The following is a 12,322-nucleotide window of genomic DNA, read 5'->3' on the forward strand; positions in this document are numbered from 1 at the left end:
GTAGAAACTTAAAAAAAAAAAAAAAAATATATATATATATATATATATATATATATATATATATATATATAAAAATATTAAGGAAATTAATGCTTTTTTTTTTAATTATATGTTTATCTTTTAAAACACTAAAGAGCATTTTTAATTTTTCTAAAAAGTTAAAATGTGTTAATAGATTTAAAAAATAAATTAAGAGTATTTTTTTTAAAGAAAAATATTTTAAAAATAAATTAACAATTTTTATTAATTTTAAAAAAATTAATAATATTAATGGCTCAAAATATTTTTATTAATTTAGAAAATTCTTTAATAAAAACCAAACCTCTCTCGAACTTCCGCGCCTTCCTTTCTCCCAACCTCTCCGGCTTTCTTCTTCTTCCGAAGTCTTCTTCTTACTGTGCACTAATTTGTGGCCGCCAATCCGAATCCTTGTTCTTATTTCATTTGTTAATCACACATGAATTCCCTTCATCGCATTGGAAAATTCTATTTAACGAATAAGAATCGAGTTCTTGATCTGCCTCTGCAAATCAAACAATCCCATTTCGGTTCATCCTTCCATGGTAGAGCCTTGTCAAGCAGATCTTCTTCCCCTACCTCCGGTTTCGGGAAGTTTGGCAATGGCGACGATGAGTGGAATGATACTTGGGAATCTGCTTGGCTTCCGCAAGACCTTTCGCCGAAGAATAAAGCGCCATGGGAGAGCGATGTGAACTTCCCGTCTGGAAACCCTACGATCGTGTTGCCGTCGGATGTGGATGCAGAGACCAAAGCGTTTGTTGAGGATATGAATGAGAATTGGAACGAGAGGCGAAAGGCATCTCAAACGCAGAAGCAAGGAGTGAATCAGCAAGAGATGGAAGGTGATGGTGATGGTGATGGTGGCGGCGGGTCGCTTTATAGCTTGGAAAACATAAAGAAGGATTATAGATTGAAGAAACAGAGGATTCATGCTAATTTGTGGATGAAGGAGATTGAGAAGCAAGAGGAGGCTAGGTTGGGGGATTCCATTACAGGCAGTGGGGATGACATTGAAAGATTGATGGATAGCTGCTCTGAGTGAGTTCTTCTTTCTCTTTTGTTAATGCAAATGGTTAAATCCTCATGTTTGTGGTGTTTATCTGCTGATCACTAGTAAAGGTGTTTGTTAATTGGATTCGACCCCAAAATTTTGAGATGTATGAAAGAATACAGAAAAATCATCTCTATGGAAAGGATTTCCAACACTAACTTAGAAAATAAAGGTTCCAATCCAAAAGAATTAGACCAAATAGACAATTACAAAAAGTTAGAGAGACCGATGCCCACTACGAGGGATTGAATTTAACAATACCTTAAGCTCAAATGATAATAACTTGGAACCATCGTCTTTAAGAGCTGGCTTGGTGGACCCCGAGCGAGCTAGAGATTAATGGTATGGTTGTGAGCATAATCTAAGGAGGGTAGCTCAAAACCTGGTCATAAACGCATTAGATATTTACCTAAACCAGTAGGTCCTTGAGTGGATCCAACGTTAGCTCCAAGACGTTGGTCTCTAACTAGAAATATAATTGCTTGAGCTTGAAAAGCTTCGGGTCCAATCGGCCCGTAAAACTCACTTGTAAAAAGAACACAATTAAGGAAAATATGTCTGCAAGTTACTGCCTAGCTATTTTTTTATTTCCATTTTTTCTTGAGCTAGCACAACAAGTCTAAACTGCTATGATTGCAGGATTTTTGAGTCTGTCAATGATGATTTAAACCATTCAAAAGTTCCAAGTTCTTCAGAGTTCAGAAACAAACCAGATGGATGGGAAACAACATCCAAAGGCCATGATGGAAATGTATGGGAGATGACACAAAGGGAAGAAGACATCCTTCTTCAGGAGTTCGATCGTCGTATTGCATACAATAAATTTCAGGTGTGTTAATATTTATTGTTGTTACCACGGTTTCTTTAAAGAAAAAGGTTTATTCTGATAAGTGACAGAACGTGTCATTAGAAAAATATACAAGGGAAGAGTACATATACAAAACACCATAGGTATTTAAAAGAAAATCTGTGTAATCACGCAACACAACGGAACCAAAGAACTCCAAGTGAAAGAGATAAACGATATAACATTTTTGTCAACTTGAGCCTAGTTTAATTGGTTAGAGCATGTATCGTTAATGTTGGATTACCCACCCCCACTGAACTAAAAAAAAAAAAGCATTATAACATCCCACAACTCTGTTGAAGACCATTCTTGTAAGCTAAATTACCAAGCTTGAAATGCACATAATCATAAGACTTTATGGCTTCTCGTATAATTACTAAAATAGCTCATTTATTTACTGATACAATGAATAATTGCTCGTGGTATCATTTCAACTAATTCCAGAGGTCTAGTGTGCATATAATATGGATTAAGAACTAAGAATTTTCTGATCTTTCTGGTTGTAGCTGTCAAATTCAGGCTCGGTTCACCAAGAACGGGTTGGAAAACTCTTAGACGAGAAAAAATCACAGAAGAAAACTATAACCGACTCATCTATGACAGGACTAGTGTTATTGCATTGTTTACAATTGAAATGGTTAACGAATTACCGATCATTTGTTGTTACAATCTTAGCCTTCTTTAATCAAGGATATCATTTCGTTCATTCGAAGTTCACCACGCCACTCTATGCTATCCCTCTATACTGTTGTTGCTCTGGATTTTCTTTCCATTTGAGAAACTCTCTCTCTCTTTAGCGTACTCATTACCCAGTTGCTCGTTTTCATGTGCAGATTGCTAGTTTCATCAAGACCCATATATTTAGTCGTCGGAGACCGATAGATGGGTGGAAATACATGATAGAGGAATTTGGGCCAAATGCCAAGAAAGGAAAAGGTAGTGTTTCAAGGATGCCTAATCTTTCTGATTCTTCAACTCAACCCTTCAAGGAGGAAAAAGTTGCAGCTTCCCCATCTTTCACACCCTTGAAGAGGATTTAACTCTACGCAAGCTACTTCTCGGACCACCGGCCCGACTCGAAAAGGTTTGCAACCATTAGAAAAGGCATTTCATGCTCTCCAAGTACGATTCTAATCTGAGTATCCTTGCCTGATATTGCATGAAGCAAACTGAAAGTTATGCATGGGTTTTAATTTGGTAAACAATCCATATCTATAATTTTTGGTCATAGGAGGGAATTTATGTTTGCTTTTGGTTTAGAAGGTTTTGTTTTCCTCTGAGAACGATACTCTTTTCATCAGGAAAGTTGTTTCATTATGTACAGCCAACCAGATCGGATTGGGAAAGTATGGAACTGATAGGAACGAAATGCACATCAAGAAATCAGTTAAAAATGGAGTTTTGAACTTCTTTTGAAATACTGCTGAGACAACTGTCAAGTTTTAGAATTAAAGTAGAAAGATCAGCTTGATTAATTATTATCACAGCTAGTTAGTATGTTCGGAGGATATTGTTATTGCGAACTCAATGCCTACATCGTCGCATTTACGGGTAAAAGAGTAATTGAACAAACATTAAATACGACAGTCCCTAAGGTTCATAGGTGGCTGAATATTTATTCGATAAGGGCTTCCTTTAAGAGGTGTTTTGAGTGAGTTATTTCAACCCTACGATTTGTTCCCTTGAATCAAAATTCAAGAGTAAAGCCTTATTTAAAACGTCAAAAATGAATGTCTTACCTTCTTTTATTTACCTTTTTGATTATCGAGACAATAAATTAGTGCATATTTCCATTATAGTTCAAAAATATAAAATACATTAATATAAAGTAAGAACTAAAATACTAATTTTTTGGTCGCAACGAGTGAAAAAATACAATAAATTAGTGCACATTTCCATTATAGTTCAAAAATAAATTAGTGTACAAGCAGAGTGAAGAGATTCAAATTTCTTACCTCTTAATTGAAAATGTGTGTCTCAACGAGTTGAACTTCTAGAGCTGCTCGGTTTGAAAGCATACCGAAGCCGAGAATCATTAAATTCAAATAGTTAAACTATACTTCTTTTCTTTTTCTTTCTTTATTAGCCATTTAAAAGAGAGAACTAACAAATAACCTGAAAAAAAAATGTAGTTTCAGATGGGAATTGCCTGGCATTCGTGCCAAAGAAACAGAAACAGAAACAGAAGCAGGATTATGAGCATTGAACTTTTGCTGCTCTCTATGGCTGAAAATTAGATATGGATCAATAAATAATGTACATGTAAAACCAAACTATATTCAGCGTTGGAGCCACAAACATGCAGCTGACTCTCTGTAGTATACCTTACTGCAACATTCTCCCTACATACCCAAACCAATACCTTTTGTACCAAAGATGCAGCTTAGAAGGAGGCTGAACTAGTTCTTCGCAGCTGATACTTCGGTTCCGAGATTGGTTTGCTTTGCATCGTGTTCTCGAATTCCTACTTGGTTAGACGAAAAAAGGGTCAGTTGTTGAAAGGACAAAACATTATTTTAGTTCACTGAGATGGCAAGAGAGAAAACCAGACACAAGAATCATTTGATCAATGAAGAAAAGTTATAAAAAGACGAAATATACTTGCATTTGATCAAAGCAGACATTGAATATCATCCATAATCAAATCAAACCAAACCGAGAGTCGAAAACTAAACACGGAATGAAACGAACTGAAAAACTAAGAACAGATTCTCTTTGCACTTTGATATTGAACTGCAATTCATACATAAGAAATGTAACTAATGTTTTCTTCGAGTATGCTTCATTTATTCCGTTTCTAAACTTCAAGAAGTTATAATTATATCTTCTTTGAACACTTCTGGTTTTATCTTTTGATAGATCACCCTCTAGGGCAACTTTAGAAACTGTCGAAATGGTGAACAGGGGCCTTAGCCGACAATTCTAAATTGTAGTAACCTCCAGATATTCTTATCTTCACCTTCCCACTTGTATTCTTCCTAAGATCTGCAAAAGTTCACTGAATTCTCTCCACTCAAGACTCAGTTATCAGCCTAGCTCCATGCCATTATATTCCAGGATTTGGTATTTTCACCCTACTAATCATAGTGATAGTTCTTTGGTACTTTACCACTTACAGCATAGGAAAGTTTTGAGGGGTGATCATCCATCCGGTCCGGGGCTTGTTGTCTTACATTTTGTGATCCAGAGCTTCAGTCTACCTTTTTCGTCTCGCTCCGATCCAATGTAGATTTCTAATTAAAATGTTAGGCCCAGGTTTTGGGCAGTCCATATAGTAGGGGCAGCTATCACGTTCAGCTGCATACTCCCCGTACGCGCAAGGATGGCAGAATAAATTTTTTTTGCCATCCAATTCTGATGGTAAAACTCTCCCTATATGCTTAAGTTTGATTTGTGCCCCTTATCACTCCCTTAAATGCTAACTATTTTCTTGTTCCTTCTTTTTTTTCTTTTCTTTTACGAGAAACCAATTTCATTGAGACATAAAAGAATACATGTGGGCATGTTAACTATTGTCTAGTTCAACAACTCCCGTGTTAATGGGGAATCTCCTCAGCCATTAAAAGTGCCTTTCTCTTCCTACTATTACCACTGCCTAGTCCTTCCATGATACCTAAGGTAAGGAAGTTGTCTCCTATTCCCGTGTTAATGGGGAATCTCCAACCAAATAACTGCAGCAACTATCTCAGTTATTTTTTCTCATAATAGAAACCAGAGCCATAGAATTCTCCACCCTATTGAGCTTAAAAGCTTCACGACAGATATCCCAAAGTCTCTTAAAAAAGAGCACTGCAACACGAAATGCTCTCACATTTTGTCTATTATTTGTGCACAAAATATAGCAAGAGTGAGAGATGTCTGAATTAAAATTCTTTTATCATTCTTTACAGCCTCTAAGGAGAAGAGGTCAAAGAGAAATCACAAATAAAAGTGGAGATGACTTGACAAAACCTTGCATTTTCTAGTCAAATGCTTAAGCAAAGAAGAAATAGAGAGTTCCCAGGAAATCTACATTCCAAAATCTGCCATCGCCCTTATCAATAAGACATCAATATGAGAGCTTAAAGAGAGCCATTCTTCAATTTCCATCGCATTAAGATACCTCCTCAGCCCAAGTTCCAACAAACATCAGTATTATTCCAAAGATCCTCAGTTCTATCTTAATCAACATAGGTGACAAACGAAATGGTTTACGTGAGATCCCACGTCGGTTGGAGAAGGGAACGAAATATTATTTATAAGGGTGTGAAAACCTCACCCTAATAGACGCGTTTTAAAACCGTAAGGCTGATGACGATACGTAACAGGCCAAAACGGACAGCATCTATTAGTAGTGGGCTTGGTTGTTACAAATGGTATCAGAGCCAGGCACCGGCGGTGTGCCAGCGAGGATGTTGGACCCCCAAAAGAGGTGGATTGTGAGATCCCACATCGGTTGGAGAGGAGGACGAAACTTTCTTTATAACGGTGTGGAAACCTCTCCCTAACAAACGCATTTTAAAACCTTAAGGTTGACGGCGATACGTAACAGACCAAAATAAATAATATCTTTTTGCGAAGGGCTAGGGCTGTTACAGAGTGGGACCTTCCAAGAATTGTGAGGAGGAAAAGTATTTTTATCCTCCCATTCTCGGTTCTAATTTGTAAACATAAGCTAAATAGGTGAGTACTAATTTATAGGCTGACTCATAGGCACCAAAATTTAGCACATCTTTTTTCCTTGTGTCCTTTTGACCTAGTGATAAACTAATAATTATTCCTCAAGAATGTGGGTTATTTCATTAATGAATGCCTCTTTTGTTCCCATCCTATTGAAAATTAAAACCCCAATCATAGAATTGTCATTGAAACTTAAAATTCAATAAACCAAGCAGGCATATGGGTGCATGATCACACAATAATTCACATTCAACAAAATCAATCACCTCCTCTTTCTTGAGCTTCAAATTCTCCTCTTCAAGGCGTGAGACCTTATTCACCAATTCATTATGGTAGGCCTACATATGAATCAAAGGATCAGCTATAGTGCTTAAATATAAGAAATAATTAGTCCTTTAACAGGAAAAGCTTCCCAAATAATGACCTGTTTTCTTGCTCGAGATCGAGCCGCAGACTCCCTGTTCTTGATTTTCCTCTTTAGCCTCCGGTCCATAGTCTCCTCAAAGTCTGAGGGATCCCTTCCCCGTTTTGGTGTTGTATCTGACAGTGTGCCAAGCGAAGGGAATGATGACAACAAGCCGATTTTCTGTGAAAAAGTCTGCTCATCCATAGAATCAATGGCATCCAAGCTCATAATGGGACTTGGAGAAGCCTCAGCATAAAGCCCTGCTTGTATCAAGAAATCCTCTAAAGTGATATCACCAAGTGTAGTCACGCTACTCTGAGTTTTCAAATCTTCACAATTCTTCTTCTTCTTCTGCCCTTGTTGAATCTCCCTCCACACATCATCAACAGTCTTCCCACTCAACGCTCTAGCCAGTGTGAAACTGGCTTGACGCTGCAGAGAATACGCCGAAGAGGAACTTTCACTCTCCATTTCCATGGATTGGTTGTCTTCAGCTGCCCAGATGTTATGGAGAAACTCATCAAGGTTCATGCTCCCTACTGGCTTCCCCAATTCACCTAACTGGTTTTTAACCTCATCAAGAGTTCGACCATACCATGAATTTTGTCTCATCAACGAGGCATGTTGTAAATGGGACTGTTGGCCGTTCAATTGAGAACCCATCGTTTGAATCCCCATCCACAACGCTTTCAAAAACCAACCTCAAGGTCTGATCTATCATCATCAGAATCAAATTTTCACTATTAGCCGTAGAATCCAGAGTAAAACTAATTCACACAAAAGTCGATTTCAATAAACATCTGTACATCATTGATCATTAAATACGATTCTCATACAAAACGCAACAGAATCAAGCCAGAGATACTCGCGATCGTCTCTCGATTTCCCGATTCCTCGAGAAACATCGAGGATCAATAAATCCATAAACATAAACATTGAGGACCGATTGTTTCGCATCACTACAGTAGAAGGTCATTGAATAAAGAAACATCCATGAAAAAATAAGTTTGTAAAGAAATCGATTAGAAATACGCACCTGTGGCAGCGAGGAGATGAATAGATTGGATCTGAGACGACAAGTGGAAGGAAGAAAATGAAGAGTTAAATGATTTTTTCTTCAACTTTCCTGAATTGTTACACACGTATTTTCCTTATCAGGGAATGATAATCGGTGGGAAAATTTTATAAGATGCACGCACGAACCCACTAATTCTTCCCTTTTTCGATTTCCGGTGCTCGAATTGGATGCAGCCTCCTTGATAATGAGTTTACAAAATATATATATATTCATCGTGATCTAGTATGACGTGTGAATGTTTGATATTTGAATTTTTATGAGGCATATATTGTGAATGAATATGACTTTCTTCGACACAACCTAATATGAAAATATATGACCTTTTTATTGAGTTATAAACCTATATGAGTCGTTCGAGTTACCAGTCTAACAAATTCGATATAAATCGAGACATCTTGTTAAGGATATTTAGTAATAAATTATAGTTTATCATATATATTATATTTGCCTTATTATCATAGGTATCTTTCCATTTATTGTTATTTCATTTATTACTATTTCCATATGCTTGTAATTTATTTGATTATAAATAAGATAACTTTCACACCATTTAGGTGTGGTGGATTAATCAAACATTCACACATCTTAATCATATAATATAAACTTCCGTTTCAATTATGGATATATGATAATTTCGAGTTATGATGTTTTATTAATGTATTTTAAAATATTTTATTTACTTTAAATTACCGTTAAATAGTGATAATTATGGTCATAAAATATGAAATATCAAATTTATTTTTTAAACTATATAAAGTCATATATGTTGTCTTTGTAGAGTAGACTCGAAAATGTAGTAAAAGTTTCTTCACAATTACTTGATATGATTGCGGGTGAGCTAACTCCAAAAACCCGTCCTCAGTTCGGATTGTAGGCTGCAACTCGCCTGCATGAAGCCGGAATCGCTAGTAATCGCCGATCAGCCATACGGCGGTGAATTCGTTCCCGGGCCTTGTACACATCATCCGTCACACTATGGGAGCTGGCCATGCCTGAAGTCGTTACCTTAACCGCAAGATTTTGCTTGTAAAGTGAGAGATATTCGATCAATAAGGTAATCTGAATCTTACTTTTTCTTAGATGTTGTTCTTCAACAAGGTTGTTAGATGAAATTAATTTAAACTTTCATTATTAAACCAATAAATTCATATAAATTATCATTGAGTTATATTCACTTTGAATTCACAAATTTTAATTTAGTCTTATCATATTTGTAACGTCCTGTTAGGTTAAAATAATAATAATAACTTGCGTGGTAGAAACGCGTGAGTGTCGGAGAACTCGCGCCTCCAACGAACCCACGACCATATTTGAAGTCATACACTTCAGCAAACTCTCATATCTCACTTGTAAGAAAATGAAACACGAAATGTCGAAAGAAAAGGATGGATGACGAACGATTTTGTCTCGTTGGACATAAACGCTGACGAAACAGAGACCTTTGGTCTAGCAGATGAAAGATGAACAAACACGTAGAGGATTAACACGACCATTGTTCTGGGAACATGAGGGTGAGCTCAACGGTTTTAGTATGGTTCCAAAATGTGTAATAACAACATCGACAAGGATGAGTTTAAGAAAAACAATAACATCTGGAAATCTCATGTTTTTGTTGCAAGTAGATAAGGCATTGTAACGACATGGAATAGAGGACTAACGAGCCAAGAAACACCTTGACGCACACGAACGATCACTACCAAAACAGTGTCGTAGCTTTGCCGGCCAAAAGGATGAACTGATTGCGAGTGAGAACAAAGCACGATAGAATGACTTCTGTTGATTTGTGATAATAGTCTTCACTCTTTAGAAGTAATGAGCAATTAAGGTGACCATGTCGCAGAGAATATAAGAAAATGTCGGGGTCATCAGATATCGAGTCCAGAGATAATCTTCACTTTTAGAAGTGATAAGTATGTTACGTGACCATGTCGTAGATGATGTAAGAAAATGTCAGAATCATCAAGTGTCGAGTCTAGATTTTAAATCCTGAGCGTGGGTCGTTATAGAAAACTAAAACATTACTAAACGAGATTATATATATAAGTAGAAATGAGGGAAGCCAGTACCCGTTACTCACAAAGAGCAACTACACAGTATGATCGTTAAAGATGCGTGTTAATTTACAAGCAAAAAGCGTATGAGACGTCATCGAACATAATAAACGTGGGAAATGTAACATTTCAATACCTATTACTCACAAAGAGCAACTACACAGTGTGATCGTTAAAGATGCGTGTTAATTTACAAGCAGAAGGCGTATGAGATGTCATTGAACATAATAAACGTGGGAAATGTAACATTTCAATACCTATTACTCACAAAGAGCAACTACACAGTGTGATCGTTAAAGATGCGTGTTAATTTACAAGCAGAAGGCGTATGAGACGTCATCGAACATAATAAACGTGGGAAATGTAACGTTTCAATACCTATTACTCACAAAGAGCAACTACGTAGTATGATCGTTAAAGATGTGCGTTAATTTACAAGCAGAAAGCATATGAGACGTCATCGAACATAATAAATGAGGGAAATTTAACGTTTCAATACCTATTACTCACAAAGAGCAACTACGCAGTGTGATCGTTAAAGATGCGTGTTAATTTACAAGCAGAAGGCGTATGAGACGTCATCGAACATAATAAACGAGGGAAATGTAACGTTTCAGTACCTGTTACTCACAAAGAACAACTACGCAACGTTGTTACCGTTAAAGATGCGTGTTAATTTACAAGCAGAAGACATATGGGACGTGATCGAACATAATGACGGTTGGCACGTTCAACAAAGAAGCAATGACTTTGAGCCGTTGGATGAAAATGTGTTTGGAAGTGAAACTTGTGGCTGTGATCATCTTGTAATTATATTCCCAATTTGGTCCCTTGGCCTTTTCATATTTTGTAACAATTCTTGTTTATTTTATAATTATTTTATATGTTGATCCTTATCTTTTAAAAAATATGATGGGACTTATGATACCTTCATTTTTCTTTTTCTTTTATTATCAAAATTTATTTTTTTAAAAAAGTCGGTGAGCGGGAATCAAATTATTAGTGAGCGGGAATCGAATTATTGATTTGATAGACGTTAATTAATATTTTTATCCACTTAATTATATTCGGGTTATAATTTTTTTTATAACAAAATTAAATTTTAGCTATAATTTTTATATTGTTTTAAGAAAAATATTAAACGTTCAATAATTTGAACTCCGGTCCTTGGTTTTTTGAAATATTATACTATTGCGCCTTGGCAACCTTTGACAGCTAAGAATCGCTTTCCGGTCAAAATCGATGGTAATTGCTTTCCTATCAAAATCGATGGTGATTGGTTACCACTATCAGGTAGATTGAATAAGAAGATTGGGCTAGCTGATGTATTCCGGAAAAAGGAGAGAATACAGAGCTTGAAACTCTAGCATTAAACTATGCGTAGGTTAAACGAGCATCCCACACCCAAAAGGTGCCCCACATAGGTCTCCCCCGAAACCCCCCAGTCACTAAAGTAAACAACGTAAAAAAAGCTTCCAGAGGTTACGTATGGGGAGACAGCAGGTGAAGAAGTAGTTACGGAGAAAGAAGAAAGAAATAGATTAGGTGAATGAGCTTACCTCCATATACCAGTCATGAGCGATAGCAAAGCCGTCGCGCAAGGCAGGATCGAAGAGTTTAGTGGGAAACACTCAGGAAAGGAGCAGATCAGGGGTTGTGCGCCTGAAATTCTTCACTCGTAAACAGGCCTCTTATGTGTTTTTTTATTTAAATTATTGACCAAATTCGAGGATCAAAAACAAATTCTTAGATTTTTTTTTTTTTTAATACTCGATTTATGAAAACACTAGTAAAAATTAGGTAACAGATCAAATAAATCAATAGGTGGAAGTAACGGTTATATCAAGTAGAACCCTATTTTCTAAAGAATAGTTTCGAATATTTTGTAGCGGGAGACGTTTGCTAACTGTATAGTTTTTTTTTTAAATCTTGAAATTAATCGACCTATTTTATCTACTGAATTATGCTCGAATTGGTTGGAATGTTTGAACGTTATTGATTTTCAATTAAAATTAAAAATGTCTTTTTCTATCCAATCATTTAATTAAAAATGTCTTTCAAAATATAATGGTTCTATGTATGAAAAATAATGTCACATTTTGAATAATTTCAAATTTTATTTAATATATGACATATTTTGGATATTTACTTCTATGGTAATCAATAAAAATAAGCAATTTTTTTTTTTTTTTTTTTTTTTTTTTTTTTT

At 36.0% G+C, this 12,322-nt stretch overlaps 2 protein-coding genes across 4 annotated transcripts in view; one reads left to right on the forward strand and one right to left on the reverse strand.

The window, feature by feature from the left end:
• Positions 1 to 316: 316 nt before the first annotated feature.
• Positions 317 to 12,322, forward strand: part of LOC111485489 — a 15,945-nt gene continuing 3,939 nt past the window's right edge. Inside the window, exons 1-3 of one of the 2 annotated variants that reach the window (XR_002718673.1) lie at positions 317 to 1,059; positions 1,712 to 1,901; positions 2,753 to 3,058. Coding sequence is in view for 1 of the 2 variants with exons in the window: in XM_023132404.1 (XP_022988172.1) it covers positions 458 to 1,059; positions 1,712 to 1,901; positions 2,753 to 2,959 (999 nt within the window). In the remaining variant the exon portion in view is untranslated. Of the gene's footprint in view, positions 1,060 to 1,711; positions 1,902 to 2,752; positions 3,335 to 12,322 lie in introns of those variants that run through there. The other variant, XM_023132404.1, reaches the window with a different exon arrangement.
• LOC111485501 (ABSCISIC ACID-INSENSITIVE 5-like protein 2) lies at positions 4,113 to 8,243 on the reverse strand. Of its 2 annotated transcripts, none has more exons than XM_023132416.1 (4): positions 8,021 to 8,243; positions 7,003 to 7,693; positions 6,845 to 6,916; positions 4,113 to 4,383 (listed from the first exon to the last, which is right to left on the reverse strand). In XM_023132416.1, the coding sequence occupies exons 2-4, from the start codon at positions 7,660 to 7,662 to the stop codon at positions 4,303 to 4,305; spliced, it is 813 nt and encodes a 270-aa protein (XP_022988184.1). In that variant the 5' UTR covers positions 7,663 to 7,693; positions 8,021 to 8,243; the 3' UTR covers positions 4,113 to 4,302. The 2 variants fall into 2 exon arrangements, with proteins under 2 accessions (XP_022988184.1, XP_022988185.1); XM_023132417.1 differs by having other exon boundaries at positions 7,003 to 7,698; positions 8,021 to 8,241.

The sequence above is a fragment of the Cucurbita maxima genome, unplaced genomic scaffold, assembly GCF_002738345.1.
Source record: "Cucurbita maxima cultivar Rimu unplaced genomic scaffold, Cmax_1.0 Cma_Scf00010, whole genome shotgun sequence".
Classification (NCBI taxonomy): domain Eukaryota; kingdom Viridiplantae; phylum Streptophyta; class Magnoliopsida; order Cucurbitales; family Cucurbitaceae; genus Cucurbita; species Cucurbita maxima.